Source organism: Periplaneta americana, chromosome 3, assembly GCF_040183065.1.
Source record: "Periplaneta americana isolate PAMFEO1 chromosome 3, P.americana_PAMFEO1_priV1, whole genome shotgun sequence".
Taxonomy (NCBI): domain Eukaryota; kingdom Metazoa; phylum Arthropoda; class Insecta; order Blattodea; family Blattidae; genus Periplaneta; species Periplaneta americana.
Window position 1 is genome coordinate 78,857,976 of NC_091119.1, and position 19,051 is coordinate 78,877,026.

Here is a 19,051-nt window from a genome sequence, read left to right on the forward strand (position 1 = left end):
TACTACTACTACTAATAATAATAATAATAATAATAATAATAATAATAATAATAATAATGCTTTTTGACTTCATGCAGCAGTTTAACCTACAGATTGAATTTTAAAAGTTGACATTAATTCTTTTATTAACCGTGGTTATGAATATTCACATTCAGAGTTCCTACGAAAATGATACAAGTCTGACAGCCAGGCTTTCCGGATATCCCAATTTAGGCGGGATTCTCCCAATTTCCTGGTTGAGTCCCGATTAAAGCGAGTCGGGATTGACAAAAAAACCCGATTTTACAGATTATTATTTAAACAAATTATGTCGGTATTTCCTGTTATCCGATATTTTTATTTAGCCCTATATATTGATTCAAATGGTAACATTGTAAACATAGAAGTTACCACAGATATTTAGGAAGTCTGTGAGGTAGCCCAGCTGATTGTCGTAAGGCAACTAAACTCGCAAAATAATACCTACTTCTCCTAGTTCTACCGCATTGTTGATTAATCCGTTTCGGTCGCTGCTCTCACAATTATTAAATATTGTGTACTTTGAGTGCGTTGAGTGGCCAAAAAGATAGCGTTTTGATATCGTGTAAACCAGGCATGTCAAAAATCAGACACTGAAAGTGCAGTGTATGTGCGCGGAACGCCGGTCTGTGCAGATTGCGTCATTCACGTGTTGCTCTTACCAGTTCTTAGCGGGAGGGATGTACAAGAATCTATTCTGCATTTCCAGTGTTCAATTAAATTGACATTTGGACATTATAAACATACTTAGCAGAAGGAAAAAACACAATTATTGTCAGTGTCTATATTTGACAATAATTGTAACACAAGAAACAATAGACTTACTCAGTTACAATTCACAATGCAGTCGTTTGTAAAGAATAATTTATTTACATGATTTGTATATATCATTTGAAGAAAATGTAAATATTGCAGTAATTTCGAAACAACAAAAAACGAACACAATATTTCATTTTACGCAGTAGGTACTGATTATTTCAAAGTAATATTCTTTCATTGTTCCTCAAGCGTTATTGAGACCATTGGTGCACAAATGCTAAGAAAGAAAATATTTTACTCCCAATTACAGGCAATAGGATATTGTGAGGCTTTTACACTGGAATCATTTCCTTTCTGTATATTAATATAAATTCACATTATTATTAATAAATTGGATAAATTAAGCTTGAATTTAAATTTATATATAGCTTATTTGGAAAACGTTGAGAGCAAGTATTAGCATTTTTTTTGCAATTCATTTTGTATTCAGATAAATCTAATATAATATAGTGAAAATATTTTGATTGAACTCAAAATATTTTCACTATAAGTATTAGCAAGTTGGGAGCGTTACTGAACTGAGTTAAAAGAGTACTTCACAAGCTGTGAAGCGAGGACATTTTCTTTATGTCAAGTTTAAAGATTTATTAACGTAAGTATATTAGATAATATAGTAACGTGAGGTGGAAAATTCGCCATTATGTATTATTTTTCCAGAAAAATTTTCCGCCTTACAAATAGTTGCTTTCTTCCTTCCCTTACAACCTCAAGAGCCTCACATGTATTACTCACTATATTCTCATCACTTATCAAATAAAAGTTGTAAGTGTCTAACCATTGATGGCTGTGTTAGTACAGACTCCAAAACAACAACATTGTCATGTTTGTCTTGCCATGGGAGTACTAATTAAGAAATAAGAGCTGGCGAATATAATATTTTGAGAACTTTACTACTATGATTTAAATTCTCACATCACTATTAGGTCCACATGATATGGTGAAAGCCTTTCATTTTAAAATAATTACTGTTGGCTGAGGAAAACATCATAACAGTTATGTTATATGATTCGTGATTTCTCTTCTTCGTTATATCTGTGGACTCCTCACTTTATTTTCCATAACGCGTTCACAATCACAACTCAGTGAGCACCCGTACTGATCTGTGTTACTGAAACAAAAGCTGATCTGCTACTATAGGTACTGTACAGCCCTGTCGCGTTCCCCTCCAAGCCCATTCACTCCCTCCAGGTAGGGGAATAGGAACTGCACATCGCACAGAGACAAGTGCACAATGTGCGCGACTGCACAATGTGCAGGGTTTTGACATGCCTGGTGTAAACAATTGCTGTGTTTTAAAATTTAGTAAACTATGTTTAAACATGGATTCATCGTCAGATAGTGAAACTGTTGCTGTAACGGTTACAAAGTTAATTTAGTAGCAAATGGTTAAAACATATTCGTGGTTAATAAAAGAAAAAATTATAATGTTCATTGTACTGTGTGTCCTTTGTACTTTAGTGTTTATCACGGAGGCGAATAGGCCTATTACATTAAAAAGCACGCAAACATTACTTTGCAGAAAACTGCTATAAATTGTATGGTAAAGTATTGATAAGACTAATGATATTAGCTTCTGATATTCCGATTTACCTCGCAGAAAACCTAGGAACTCTGCTGACAGCAGAAACACGGTATTAAAGGTATCTCGCAAACGAAATATTGTTCCTTTACACAAAAACATTTAGCTTTAAGATACGCAATACACGTATTTAAATAGCGGTTTCGAAATCTCGCGAGTTTTCTACCAAACAAATGGCGGATTTCTGCTGCTTCAATTTGGGAACATATTTCTCACTTCTCCGCTACGGTGTGGTAGGGGCTCGCGCTACAGTGATTGTATGAATACAGTGGGGCCATTGGACGTATCGTATCTGATTGGATGTTGCGGTCACGTGGTACAATGCCGCCATTAAGATTCCAAACATATAGTTGGAACCCGTGTTATTCGTCTTCAAGACGTGAAAAAATAAAGAATTACGTCTGATTTTCAGCTGATTTTATGGATATACCTTCAAGGTAAGATAATAATTACATTTCTTTAACATATAGGTATAGGCCTAAGTATTCTTACTGTAATCCACGTAATATTTGTGCTACATTGCAAAAGATGAAAACTTACATCAGTTGTTAGCATAACTGATTTTATTATTTCCTTTAAACAATTAAACATGTAAGCAGTCGTCCGGATAAAAATCAGAAATTATATTAGGCTGACGTATACACCATTATTTACAGTGTTTATTTCCATTTTCATCCATAGTTAACAAGTTATGAAACAGAAAATCGTGAAAGAAATGTAAGTTGGCTACATTTAAGCTTTATTAAACACATGAGAAATTTTTTAAAGCTTCAAGCATAACGAACTTTATACAATTAAGTTACAATGAAAACTCTTTATTACTATTAAATTATAAGTAGCCTACATGTCACAATTTATTTAATCTGTACCTATAAATATTTATTTAACATATTCTTCAGTAAAACACAATAGACGAGCCATATTTCACTAATCAAATAATATTTTAGCTTGTATTTCAACGTATTTTCTGTCTATTGTGGGACCACGATATTCTATACCGTAAAACGGGGTGAAGGTGACCAATTCTGAACTTTGCATAACTGTGGCGTTCAGGATTATTATTTTTTTTTTTGTAAAAGCGTATAAAGAAAGGTGCATATCTGAAGAATAGAATTTAATCAGAGCAAACATACTTTCGCTATTACAAGTAGTCTTAATTTAAAAAAAAACATTATTTGGTCACCTTCTCCCCGCATGGGGTGAAGGTGACCACACACAAGTATTTCATGTAGAAATAAGTTCTTTAAGGCATGGGATGAAGGTGACCTTATGAAAATGAAGGTTAACCATTGCTTTTATACCACAGTGATTAAAACACCAAGAAAAGAGTACCCAGTACCTATACACAACACATAACACCTTATCAAACGTAATTTTTATTGAAATTTGAATTTTAACAGAGCAATTTCTAAGAAAAGTGCCATAATTGACTTCAAACACATTAAAAACATTAGAAAATTTTAAGGGAATGAACAAGTGAAATATTCAAATTATGCATTTGTGATGCTAATGGACTGAAATTTTTACCACAGAGTGCTGATATGTATTTAAAACATCCCTATAAATTTAATCAATGTATCTTAATTAGTTTTGAAGAAATTAATTATTTACCAATTAATACTAATTAATATTTAAAAAATGCTGCATGATGAACGCTTAACATTATGAATTTAAAAAAAATATAGAACAGTTCCTCTAACAATAATAAAACATCTATCACATGATTTTTAGTTAGCACTTCTTAGTTACTGAGAAAAAAATTCAAAACTGGGTGAGTGCCAATTTAAAGAAAAAAATTAATTTCATGCATCTTAATCAATTTATATCTTGGCAAATAATAAATATTTTAAAAATCCATGTGACAGTCTTTTTCCTTTAGGTAATGTGGGCTTGTGGTAAAAATTTCATCACTATTGGTTAAGAAATGCATCATATGGAGCAATTTGAACATGTTAAAATGTAATAAAATTTAAAAGGGAGAAAATCAAGTTTTAAAGTACAACACTATGTTTGAGTACTTACACATTATGGAAATTGCTTAAAACCCTCCTGCCTGATATGTTGACCCCTCCTGCTGCTTTTTCCTACTTTCAGTGACACTTTTTGACAAACGTAGCTTCTTCCTGCTTGTTTTGAAGTTCTCACTGGTTGAAGTAGCCGCTTGCTGCAGTCGACGCTTGTCTCTCCTATTGCCAATTTTGTATGCTGCAGGAGATAATTTCACTGTTGACACTAAATCTCTCATGGAAATGTTTGCTGTACAACCCATGTTAAATTCAGTCACAGCAGAAGTAACAGCCACTTCAAGTTTTTTTTTTGATACAAAAATTTCTTTTTGGCACTTCCGCCATATCACACTATGAACACTTTCATTCACATTTTGAGTTTTTCCTGCAGTGCACTTGCTAAGAAGTTCATCACTAGCTAGTCTACAGTACACTGGCATGATTTTAGCCACAACATCAGGTCGCAACACTGTCTTCATGGTTTTCAAGTCATGCTTCGGAACAGCTTCTTGCTTCGCAATGGCCCGGTTGAAGAAGCACCATGACTTTTCACCACTAGGGCATCTTGAATGCAGGGGCTTGTCATCCGTGGACATTGCATGGTCAAGTGTTGCATAGATGGCTTTCTTCATCTTGTTTACATCGGGGATATTATCAATAATGGCCTTTCTGTAGTAATTTTGCAGTCGAGGTATCATTTCTGCAGTCAGACTTCCCCTTTTTTTGCCTCCGATTGAGGAATCTGTCCCTCTCCATTCCCTAACAATATTCTGTAGACCTTTACCTACTCTCTTAGCAACGTGGTTCACACATTCTTCTTTTCTAATGTCAATGCCTTCACCATAAACTTGAAGCTGCTGAAGGTGATGGTGTGTTTTTGCATCCCCGTCAGACAATAAGGTTGTGTACCTCATATTACACAACCTAATGGACCGGGTCCAGAGAATTTCTGCAGCTTTCATCTCCATGGCATTTGAAGATCCATCAAAATTTTTCTCACAAACACCAGCATCTTTGTGACTTTGATACCACTGTTTATATTCGTCACTTGCAACATCCATTTTTTTTTCTGTCTTTTCACAAGTACTGCAATATTTTGACATTATTTCAAAATCTAACACTAGCCCTGTTAAAATATCTATGACTAAACCTAAACCATACTTTGATGTATGTCCACGCTTCATCCATGTGCCATCATATGACACACCAATATTTATAACATCACTATCACTAATAGAACTGTCCACTTCCATGTGAGCTCGTCTAACTGCAGAGTGAGCATTTCTCAACACATGTTGTCTAACAAGTTTGTTTTCTTCCGTCAGTTTTATCAGGTGAGAGTTGGAGGATGGTGAGCTCAAACCTGCCATACCCATAGCCATACAATGTTGTTCCATAGCAGAGTGTCCTTTTCCCATGGTAACAAAGGCGTTGACCATTCTCCTATTTACATCGAAGGGAGGTCGAGTTGACTCAGTGTTACCTACCTTAGGGCTTGTATACATTTCATTCAACACTGTGTTGCAATTATAACACTTCACTATCACTTTAAATGCAAAGCCTGATGGTTCAGTAAGCTCAGCTTTTGCACTATCCATTCCACATTCACCACATTTTACTCCTTTATACAGTTCACTCCACAAAACTTACATGCACTAATGTGTAGTCTTCACTACACTGGGGGGCACTTATATTTGAATTCTCCTGCAAGTTGCCATATTTTATCAACTTTATCTCACTAGCACTTTGTTTATTATTTGTTTCTTTTGACACTTGATCTTCATTATCACCAACTAGGCCTAACACATTTTCTTGTTGCACACATTCCACAATAGTTTTGGCATTCTTCCACCTTATATTTGCTAAATTTTTAGCCCTATTAGCATATTTTGATCGTTTCTTGCCCTTATTATGAATGTCACTTAGTCTATTCATGTTTAGAAAACTAAAACTATGCCTAAAATGCTAAATGTTGAGTTATACACGTGGTCTTGAATGTTATTGTGACGATTCCTAACCTAATGCACTTATACTAACTTATTCACACTAATATATACAACTAATTGAATACAAAATTAGTGTAAAACTTTAATAACATCCTAAATAACACGAAATCAGCAAAACAAGTATGAATATTCACGTACAAACGCACAAACTCGAGAAGAAACGGTCCACAAACAATATTTTGCCGTTCAGTTTCAAAACGAAGTATTTGCAGGGCTGACAGGCAAGCTGATAGTATATTCAGGAGTGACAACAAACTTAATTTCACTAGATACACACCAGAAAAAAAACTAGCCCGCTTTATTCAAATTACAAAGCTCAACATAAACTTTAGAGCTGACAGCTCGTTTAAAGGGCAACGAAGCACGTGCAAGCAGACATTTAAACGTCATGTGACACGGTTTAAAGGGCTCCCAAATAAAAAATGAGGCCATATTATGAAAGTAGAAGGTTTAAATAAAATTATGAACATAAAAACAAAAATTTGTATTTTTTTCCATTTTTCCACATTTTTCACTTGTTCGTTCCCTTAAACAAATTTATAATTACAATAAAATACCGGTACCGTGTGTGAGTAGGTGTTACGAAGCCAGTTCCACTTTTACATTTCAGTGAACATTGTCCTCATCTAACACAAAATTAAAATATGATTTCTGTCGTGAGGTTAGCCTTTTAGGAGCAGAAATCTCACTTAATACTCTCACTACATCATCAATTTTTAGGAAAGAAATATCTTCCACATTTGGGAAATGAAATGCACCTGGAATCTTATTACTAACGGCGCATGAATTTGGCTTCCAGGTCACCACTTTCATTCATCTTCCCCATGACTTGACCCACATAATAAAGGACACTTTTTGTTTGTTTGAATTTCACCAACAAATTCATTTTCTTTCGGCACTGTTGCAGAATGTGGAGGTTCTTTTAGAGCAGTTTCGGCAGCTCTTCTTGTATTGGAAGTCAGTGTCAGTTTCCAGGGGAAACAAATAACTTTCTAGCTGATCCTGATTGCTTGGATACTGGTATTGAAGTGGCACTATTATTCTTCAGAGGAGAGTCCTCTGATGCAACTGATTGACCAGGAGTCAATGTCAGTCGTCTTCTGCCTTTCTTCTCTGTATTACAACCTGATGAAATCTGCACTGGATGTCGCTGCTGGCTCAAAAACTGTACAAGTGTTTCTGTTATCATCGTAGGAGTGTCAGGGTGTTTCGAAGGTGTGAGTGTTTCTTTCCTGGGAATTCTTTTTAAGAGCTTATCTAAGTTCAGAGGATGGATTCCTGTGGCTTCAAAGCCACTGATAATATTCTGGTGCATATTTGGCACTTCATTGAACAACTGTTTAAACAACTTTGGAAACAAGCTCTTTTCCACAGCAGAGTGCTTGGAGTGACATTTCTTCCAGCTGTTTAGGATTTTCCTCCATGCTTTCTTTAATGGTCCAAAAAAGCTGATATCTAGATGTTGGCATAGATGAGTAGCGTTGGCTGGAAGACATACAAAAAAAATATTGTTCTTCTCACACAGCTGAAGCACTTCCTCATTAAAGTGTGATGATAAATTATCACCTATGAGGGCTTTCTTTCCAGGGAGACGACTAGCATGTGGGAGGAACATTGATTTGAACCAATCTGTGAACGTGATTGTATCAAACCACCCATGCGAAGTTCTATTGTAACGTGTCCCTCTACTGCAGCATGGTTTTGTACAAAATGGAGCTCCCTTTGGTCCTCCTTCCCTCCAGGTGTCATATAAATGAGCTGATTTGTACACCACGTATGGCAGAAGAGCAGTTCCATCAGCTGACACACAGATCATAAATGATACGGAGCTCTTAGAATGATTTATAACATTGTCAGGATACTTAACACCCCTGTTGAAAATCATCTTGCTTCTTCCTGGGTCGTCTGACAAGTTGCTTTCATCGTAGTTGAAAACATTTTCTGCTGGTAACCCTTCTATTGTGTCAGAAAGATTTACATGATATTCCCTAATTACATCTTCACTGACGTTTGCTCTTGCTCTTTTAATGTTGTTTGCGAGGCGCTCTGACAATTTTTCAGAATGTCGCTGCAAAAAGCTTTTAGCCCATTCAACACCAGGCATGTTGTTTACAAATTTCTTTTCTTCCCTACCTATTCTGTCCAGATATCCCTTAGCAAACAACCTCACATCAAGGGTATTTAAGGGAAAACCCCAAGATGCGCATGCCAGCAAGCAGTTTACCATTATATTTTCCTCACCAGCTGAAAAAACCGTTGGACCACCATACGATTTTCCTTTCAATCCATGCACCCTATTGAAAAGTGTTCCCTTTGGAATATGGTACTTCTCACATGCCCGTTTCATGCTCAATTTTCCATCTAAATAGTCTTTTAGAGCATCTTCTAAATCTTTTTTACTATATTGGCAGTTCTGTTCACCAACTGATACATACTTTCTAGGCATTTCCAACTAACACTGTCTTGAGACTACAAAAAAGGGCAAAAAATAACTTTCTATCCTCAAAATTGTATCTATACTCAGTACTATAACAAATGCAGTGAATTCCTACAGTGTCGTCAACTTCACCCCAAGAAACATGTAAATTTCCCTTTTTTTTATTTTTCCCTCCAGTAGGCTACTAAATAATTCAGGATAGGAAACCAAATTATGTGTGTGTTCAGAAATGCTCAAAGATCCAGAAATCAATGGTTGTGTGATAATATCCTCTTTGGAGTCACCTGCAGCTTTAAAGTTTATCCCATGTATAAAAAATGTTAAATATTGTAGACTTAAATAAAATATTCTAGTTGAAACGAAACATATTTTAAAATTTTGTCAATATGTCAAATATGAAAAGAGAAGTACAACATATAAAATACCATTTTTTTTTTAAATTAGAAATTTCACTTCTGGACATTAATGGCCTCTCAAACTTATTCGGGAGTTTTGGTCAACTTCACCCCTGCGGTCAACTTCTCCTCATTTTACGGTACTTGCTCCAAAATTTGTATAAAAATATATTAATTACTTCACATGCGGTTTTTATTACAGATACGGTTGGATATGCGCCTATGGATACACAAATCGACCCGAGAAGGGCTTTGTAATGAAAAAGTTCACTAAGGATCCTGGAAGTAGGAAGACCTGGACTTCTAAAGCCACAATGAGGGATGGATTCCTACAGAGAGCTCTGTCCTTTGTGAGATAGCTACATATTGAAGAATCCATGTGGGGAAAAAACCAAGAGGATGGAGGATACTGACATCGCGTTTCACACAAGATTGGAAAATGTATTTAGTGTGCCGGTAGTGAGATCAAAACAAGTTACTTGTAATGCGTCCCAGTTTTAGAATACTTTAATAAGACTAATATGTGTTATCACAGTTTCTTAATGATGTGTCACAGGGTAGTTATGATGAGGATGACAGAGAATTTTTAAGTAGTTTCCGAGATGTTTTATAAGAGGAGGGTAATACTGTGCGTGATGAGCAATTGAAATATTAAAACAGACTGCGGGCCTCCAAAATGAGTTACAGTGAATGAGTTCATTATATAGGCTAATATGTGTTGATATATACTGTAATCTCTGGTATTATGAAGACTATAAAAACTTGTGAAGTGTGTTTAGACATTGTTGTCTCAAATATAATTCATTACAGTACTGATAATGTTGAATTTACAAGTACTGGTATTAAGTGCTTCAGAGAGAACTACTTGTTTTTTTATTTATTGTAATCATTTAACTCAAATTTTTCTGTAAATCAGAGCAAACTTTTAGTAAATATTGAGCTATTGTAAAATAGCTTAACATTGACTTGAAAACATTTTTCCTACATAAGATGCAGAATGTTAAAACAATTCATTTTCTCCCTGTCATAATAATATGACAATACATTGTCTCTAGGTTTTCAGCCTTAGGCTTAAAATAGCTGATGAAAGAGTGATGGAGCGGAGAAAAATTCTCTCCGGCGCCGGGATTTGAACCCGGGTTTTCAGCTCTACGTGCTGATGCTTTATCCACTAAGCCACGCCGGATACAATCCCGACGCCGTTTAGAATCGTCTCAGATTAAGCTCCATCTCTGGGGTTCCCTCTCGTGGCCGCTCTCTGCACTAATCTTAATCTTAAGCTTAATCTGAGACGATTCTAAACGGCGTCGGGATTGTATCCGGCGTGGCTTAGTGGATAAAGCATCAGCACGTAGAGCTGAAAACCCGGGTTCAAATCCCGGCGCCGGAGAGAATTTTTCTCCGCTCCATCACTCTTTCATCATGTGATGACGCAGAATATCTGCATGGAAATATCATATATACTTCGGTACATCAATATATATATGATATGCGTAATAAATCACTTTGTGATTTAAGACGGCGCCCATACCGTCGGATCCCGGCCAATCAGTCACTCATCTGAGTGCACCTCAACACATGTATGGACTTCGGTCCTGCGTTCATAGACATCTATGACGTAGTGCAGAGGGCGGCCACCAGAGGGAACCCCAGAGATGGAGCTTAATCTGAGACGATTCTAAACGGCGTCGGGATTGTATCCGGCGTGGCTTAGTGGATAAAGCATCAGCACGTAGAGCTGAAAACCCGGGTTCAAATCCCGGCGCCGGAGAGAATTTTTCTCCGCTCCATCATTCTTTCATCATGTGATGACGCAGAATATCTGCATGGAAATATCATATGTACTTCGGTACATCAATATATATATTAAAATAGCTGGTATGCGTAGGCCTAAGCAGAAAAGAGAGTAATTAGTAAGTTGTTGCTATGCACAGCATTTGGAATATTATTGTTCAATTCCTGCAAATTTTTGTTTAGACCCACATAACCATTCTGCTGACCTAGTGATTTATGGCTTAAAAAATTTGGGCTATTGTGAAGGACGTGTCATCCAATTACTCGCGACTTTTGGTATGCCTGCACGTACAAATATGTGACAGGTTAGGTCAGGGGCGAATTTAGGCCTAGGCAGACTAGACAACTGCCTAGAACGGCAGATTTGGGGGGCGATTTTTAAGCTATCACTGTTAATATTTTTTTTATATTGTTTTAAATTTTATTCATAACTCTTTAGAAGAGTACATAAACTTAAACGCATAATGAAAAGGATATGAATAACATTGGCAACAATTAGTTCTAATTTAATCAACGGTCTGCCAACAGAATAAGGACAGTTTTTTAATAATAATTAGTGTCACAATGCGATCATAGCACTTTTTTCAATGTTACGCCATGGATAAATATATAATAGGATGCGAAACTCACTGAGTTTCCCGTAACACATACTAGAGGCGCTGTTGTAGAATTGATCGTGCTGCCATCTATATGCGGTTAGAGACGTTATTACATCTAGCAGCGCACCAAGAAGCGAAAAGAGTAACTACTCCGTGCATCCAGCAGCGCACCCAAGTAGCGAAAATAATAACTAATTACTCCGCGTATCTAGCAGCGTGCCTGGCGGCGAAAAGTTGAACTATATGCAGTAAATATTCCTCCTCCCCCCCCCCATCCCCAAACCCTCAATTTAAAGTAAAACTTTAAAAATTTTATTCCTCACATCATCTTTCAATGAAAATTGTTATTGGAGCCAATAGTTGGAAGAGACGGTCTATTTTACACTACCTTATAATGTAACTAATTAAAATACAGCCAAACAGGGACAGAAAATAAAAGAAAACAAGGTTAGATAATTGGGATTTTATTCTTTAGGTAATAGTGTATAGTGCACTTTAAGTATGCAAAAACTAGTTACATAATTGAAATTACTATATTACTGTATACTATTTTACAATACATTCAACAACACAATTTTGACAAGGTCCATCATATCACTGTTTAACATACACTACATGTGCAGTAGGGTTACCAGATTGTAACAATTTAAAAGCAGGTCATTTTAAATGAAAAAGAATTTTCCATATAAAAGCAGGGCATAATTGACTAACTTGATACTTGACGTGACGTCTTTTTACATTCTGTTATATAATTAGGTAATTTGTTTGTCTTTGTACAATAAAACTGATACAAAATTATTATCATGAATAGAATTGAAGTATACGGATTCTAAATTAGCTTTTACCTTATTTAATTTTCGGATTGTTAATACTTCTCTGGTGACTCGACTTGTTTGAGCAAGGATTTTACAAACATAATTCCTCTAATGGACCCAACTCAATAGTTACTCTCTTTTGTCCATTGGGAATTGGCAAGAAAGAAAAGCAGGACAATTTCTGATTTTTATGAACCCTGGCAGGATGCAGGACATGTCAAGCGAAAGCCAGAACATCTGGTAATCCTATACACACAGATACACTTACATATTTAGTGTGCAGTACATTGGTAAAGTCTATACCACAAATTGAATAATTGAAATTGTGGGGCCCAGTCGGATAAGAGAAAAAGCCACATCTATATATTTATATTTTGGAATGCTCTGCCATCTGTGCTCGTTTACAGATGTAAATGATACCATTTGAATAATGTTTTGTCATATAGTTTAGTCAGAACATATTTCTTCACATTCCAATGAGATATCCTACGTATCGAAATTTATGGTTTGTCCCCTTGTCTGCCTGGACCCATCAACTATTGGTTAGTCAACTGTCCAAAAACAGGTTTGGACCCTACAAGTAACACTCGTGGGACAATCAGAGCAGGAGGTAATGAGTAAGAGTGGCCAATTCCTTTCTCCCCTCCGTTGCATACATCGCTGACTAGATACATATTACATTAATCGGATTTCAGATACTACAAAAAAATGTTTGATAATTGAAACTGTCATATTACTATCTACTATTTTGCAACACATTTTAGAACACTTTTCTAGGATCACATCTAAGGTTCTTAGACATTTTTGTTTGGCATACACATAACGGTAACGTATACCAAAATGTTGTATGTACTGAGGGTCAGAGTGAAATACATGAGCTGCATCACTTACTTGCATTATGTTGGGCAAAAAAGTTTACTAGGTGAACTGAAGGTATGTTAACCCCCAACTTCCAAAGTCAAATATCTCTCTTACATACACACACATGTACCACATACTGTAACTTTGCTCCCTACAATTACACAATATATTTAACATTTGCTAAAAACATTTTTTTCTGGGGCAAAAAAAAATAAATAAATAAAAATTAAAAAAAAATAATAAAAAAAGCTATGAAATTTCCACGAATATGATATTATACCTTTTTGTTACACACAATATGAGCTATTTACACTACTTTAAAGACACTGCAATTTTTTCTCGTCTCTTCACCTATGCTTTCAGAGCTGCCATTTTTAGTTTGTTGCTCCTGGGTGAAGATGAGAAGTGAGGACTCGAGAAAAGTTTTCGTTTTGCAACACCAGGACCTAAAGATTACGAAATTAACTTCAGATTAATCTAATTGCTGGGAACTATTTTAAATAAAAAATGAAACGTGACAACACCTTTAGCCTTGTTAAGTTAATGTAGGCCTAACAAAAGGCATGCAAGCTATGGATAGGCTATATAACATACTACAAAATTGACAATACATCAAAATGTGATCAATATTTACCAAGTTTGGAAGGAGGTGTAGCTGAAGCTGAAGGAAACTGTTCCATCTTGGATGTATTCATGTCAGTATCTAAGGAAATAAATGATAAATTAAATTGAAGCAAGAATTGAACAGACTTTGTGCTCCATTCATTTCAAACTGCTCTTAACTGTACAAATTATAACTCATATAAATGTTAAGTAATAGTAACAATCCAAAAGTTTAATGCTGCAACAAATTTGATTGTGTTAATCTGAATTGTTCGTTGTAATGTAATATAAAATATTTTTTTGCTAATAGGCTGGGCTATAGAGGACAACTGACACTAACAGAAAGGGATAATCAGCAGAGGTGTTGGGATATTAAAGAGAAGTCAGTAAGAGGGAATGATGGTGTACTTCGTGTGCCAGGGAGACTTGTCAGGATATCAGTTGCAATATCGATCGTCTGGTTCAAAAGTGCGACAACTCAAAAAAACAAGTTTTGAGATATCTTCAGTTGAAAGTTTCAAATAAATCCCCTAAAAAGGGACAGATTTGTGGTTTATAACCACGACAATTAGAATTGAGTCAGTATTCAGGACGAGTATATCACGATCTTCCAGTTCATTATTAATAGATTTCGAAATGTAGTAATAATGAATTAATAAAGTCCATAGTTATAATTACTTCTAAAGCAGTTTATTTCGTTTTTATTCTTTTTGGTTGTAAATATGACTTATCTCAATATTGAATCGGAAAGAGCTCCGAAAGGGGCTTTCAGTAATATAAATAACTAAAAAATGGCAATTTTTGAGTTGTCGCACTTTTGAACTGGACGATCGATATATAACAAGATAAACACCCTGCCCTGTAGTTAATAGGATTTGTTATTATTCGCTACTGTAAAAGAATGAAGTATGAAAACTGCAGACATATGGCAGGGGGCAATTAACTTAAATGATTACTAGCATGTTACCAGGCTCACAAGTCAGTATCGCTTACCTTCAGCTGTGGGAACCACATTGAATAGGAGCGATGGTTGCTGATAGCCCCTCACCTGTTCACCAATCATACTGTTCCCTGTAATAATCACAAAAAAAAACGAAACATAATTAATTATGTATTTTGAAACATGTAATGTAAGAACAGCTGATGAGAAACTAAGGCATTCCTTGAAATCCATAAACTTGACTAAGTGGAATAATTACCTTGTTGGCATGCATCTTTATTCATCCCGGCATATGCCGTCGAAGCAGTAATCTTTGAAGATGGAGTATTCATAGGAGCAGGAATTGTTTGAGGCATAGCTGCCAAGCCTGCAGCCTACTCAGTTGCAGCTTGTAAACCTATGAGACTACGCGTACCTGAAAATAAAGAAAAGAGTAATGAAATCGGAAATTTTAAACATGAATGACATAAAAACATTTCTAGTGTACTAATTACCTTCAGCAGCTGCAGAATCAATCTTCGCCCTCCTAGCATACGTCCGCAAAGTCTTGTGATGCCTGAAAGTTGGGGTAGACCCCGGTGATAAGGTCGCTCGAGGCATAACTGGGCTAGATGGTGGGCTCCGGATTTTAGGGTTTGATGGCACCACTAATCCATTAACATGAACAGTGGGCACTGCAGTTTGCTTAAGTATCACTTTTTGTGAAGAGCTATAATAGCCAGACTCAATGAAGTGGTCCATGCAGATTCTCAACCTGTGTGTGGCATCTGCGGCAACTCGATACCGGTCCTCTAGCCCACAAAATCGGAGCCACTTCCAACACCTAAAGCAATGGATTACAATTACTAATGAGATAAAGTAGAAGAAATATTGAATAGAAATCATGCAAACATTGGGGAAAAAAATAATAAGTTATCTGCTGCATTTGTGTTATTTTAAGAGATGTCTAATGCGCATCACTAGGTGGTGAGTGACCATAGGAAAACTGGTAGCAGCAACAGATATTGGGTACAAACTAAATTAAATATTAGGCCTAAGCTTATTATTATTATTATTATTATTATTATTATTATTATTACTACACATGATTGAGAATTTCTCCAGAATGGCTAACTACATCAAAGAAGGCATAATTTTATTTTCCATAACTGTGAGATGTTTATATTAAAAACCACGTGGTTTTAGTTTGCAGCCATGTGGCCTAATGCTACAATTCAGGTTTACGAGGTTTCATTTTCAGCCTTCTTGCTCTTTTTCGTCAATATTTCACATTTCGTTACAGTTTGACTGAATTTCGGAACCATCTAAATTTATACTCCTACTATAATCCTAAATAAATTAGCAGAAAGCAATGCACAGCTCGTCTAACCTACTTCACCAAAAAGTACATTGTTTTCAAGTGTAAGGTTTAGGCTACACAGGACACAATAATAATACTAAAGCTTACCTCATAGGTTCCTGAGGAAAATAGAAAAAATGCTTCCCTCCCACAGTATTAACAGTCTTGCATCCAGGCGCTTAGCATCTTCCTAGAATCTTTTGCATTTTTCTGGAATCCATCTTGCCTTCATAACGCTGTTGGCTAGTCATCGGCCAACGTTCTGACTACTTCGTATCGGAGAGTGGAGAACGCTGGTCCTCACGTAGTTCTATGATTTACCACCTACGACGTCGGGCGCTGATCACCTTATTTCAGAATACCGCATCTAGATCGTGCTGTCCGCAGTTTCGCATCCTATTATATATTTATCCATGGTTACGCCCTCTCACTATGAGATTCTCACGTGATAACATTAAAGAACTTACTGGTATTATATTACGATGAAAGAAAAATTAAATGCTTAAGTATAAATGAGAGTAGTGGTAATACGTCTGTTGCTATGCAGATAGCATTTAGAATATTATTGTTTAGTTTCTGCAAATTTATGAGATTGTGTTTTAGGCCTACCTAGCCATTCTACTGACCTGGTTATTCATTCGTATTTAATAGCGATTTATGACTTTAAAATGTTATGTAGGATTTGTTTTTACTGTGATTATATGGTATTATTGTTCAACAATGATCTTAGCTTGGGAAAATTAATCCTACAAGATATAGTTTTGATGCAATAAACATAATAAAACATCTTATATAGCAGTTAACCTAACCTTACTTTGCAGTTTACACCTATATTATTCCACGACAACATACAGAAAGCAGGTAAGACAGGTAGTATTTTTGTTTTTATATACCTTAGATCTTATTTAAAGACGTTGAGTGTCAATAATTGTGAATACATGAGTATTAGGTTACGATTATCTTATTAGCTCCATAAGAGCCTTCAGTGTGTTTGGAATCTTAATGGCGGCGGGTGGGCGTGTCCAACTCCAATGGCCACACTGTAGTCGACGCAAGTTGTTGCGCTTTCTGTCGGCTAAATGTAGTATCACCGTTCACTCTTGGCAGATTTCTCGTCTGCTATTCGAGGCTAGTTGTTGAGCTCGAGCAACGTGTGAATGATGTGGTGAGTCTTTTAAATGAACAGAATGGATTTTAACAATAAAAAGTAGCTGTTTTAGCTTCTGCAGCTTCAAGTGTTTTGTTAGCTTGCACTAATGAGAAGCAAAAAAAAAAAAAAAAAAAGAGAGAGAGAGAGAGAGACGGGGAAAGGAGATGGAGGTCCAGAAGGCAGGAGAAAGGGCTATTCCATGTTCTCAGTAAAGATTTCAAGCTGGAACAAAATTGTTCAATAGATATTTATTAGGCCTATATTAAAATAAATTGAAAGTTTAATTTTTTTTCTTGCATATTGACTTCTGATGTTCTTTATTTTTGTTCTGATGTCGGAGGGAAGAGTATTGGGACGAACAGACTCCAAATTTTTACAAATAAACTCCAGTGCATTTTCCCTCCGAATCCTATTGTGATAGTCCTTATTTTTGATATCATAAAAGTATGGAAATTCCTCGTAAAGCTTGATTAATTTCATTACTTGGTTTTTGTTCCACTCTGACATGATGCTACAAAGCGCGCGGAAAGAGAGAAACAGCTGATTAAAAGTTGTCTGCTACTGCTTTTCCGAACCATGTTCGGATCCTGTCGCGTCAATTCGGCTGGCCCACCTAGGAAATGTCGCACAGAAATTAGAAACAGCTTCTACTCAGCAGATGTCGAAAGGAAAGGAACGAAATCCGTACTGCGCATGCGCCCGCGCTGTAAGTCGAACGACAAATAGCAAGTGTAAATAGGGACTTACGAAAATAAGGGCGAGTTTTGGATACTGGTTTCGATTTGAATGATGATACGTTTGGGCGTTATTTCAGGTTGAATGGACCACAGTTTTTTACCATTCATGATATGATAGAGGATTTTTTTGCTATGTTCTGATTAAAATTATGTAAACTGTTAAGAAATACAGAAAAACTGGAGAAACTGCAGTTAGTGTCCCGCAAGAAATTTTTCAAAGTCCAATGATGGGACACTGCGCATGCGCAAGACACAGACAAGTAAAGGAGCTACCACACCATAGATAAAGCTTGTACTCTAACAGTAACATGTTCTTAAACCGTTTTAGCAGGTACATTTCACAACAGCTGAGACTCAACATAACAAATGGCGGTAGTTATATTGTATTGTTTAGGGCCGTTTTCTCCGAAGTTAGTTAAACTTGGGAGAAATTAAACCCGTTCAACTTTACTATTCAGTATAAATATGCTTCCATTTTCTCCATAAATAGCTGGCAGGCCACCCGATTAAAGTAATGTTGGCACCAGAAGCTCATGGCTTCTCATGTGTTGGCTACACTGAATAACAACAACTAGCCAATCAGAGCCAAGATTACTGATGGCGCGTATTATACGTTTTCAACTTTTCGACATGTCAGCTGTTTACAGAGAATTGATGCTATAATCAAATCAACGCGAATAAAGAAGAAATGCATCTACTAGTTTCACAAATAAATAAATCATTTATACCCATGTGAAGTGTTGTGTATCATTTAATCAGCTGTTTTCTTGAATTTATTGGAAAGTATTCTCGATTCCACTTTTATCTGATAGGCAAGATCGTACAATAACTTGTGTCTTGTGTTAATGTGCATTATCTGGAGGCATATGTGGATCTATTTTAATATAACAATTAATTTCCTTTAGTTTATTCCGTTCCCTCCGAAAATCATTATTTCCATTAATTTCAAGAAG

General features: G+C 36.0%; 1 protein-coding gene across 2 annotated transcripts; it reads right to left on the minus strand.

Moving 5' to 3' along the window:
- Positions 1–11,995: 11,995 nt before the first annotated feature.
- Positions 11,996–16,627, minus strand: LOC138696196 (uncharacterized). 2 transcript variants are annotated; one of them, XM_069820826.1, is made up of 6 exons: positions 16,320–16,627; positions 15,367–15,695; positions 15,132–15,287; positions 14,926–15,003; positions 13,964–14,032; positions 11,996–13,775 (listed from the first exon to the last, which is right to left on the minus strand). In XM_069820826.1, exons 3-6 carry the CDS (start codon positions 15,226–15,228, stop codon positions 13,681–13,683), a joined length of 339 nt encoding a protein of 112 aa, XP_069676927.1. In that variant the 5' UTR covers positions 15,229–15,287; positions 15,367–15,695; positions 16,320–16,627; the 3' UTR covers positions 11,996–13,680. Both variants share the same exon structure in this region; 1 of them encodes a protein (XP_069676927.1).
- Positions 16,628–19,051: the final 2,424 nt, after the last annotated feature.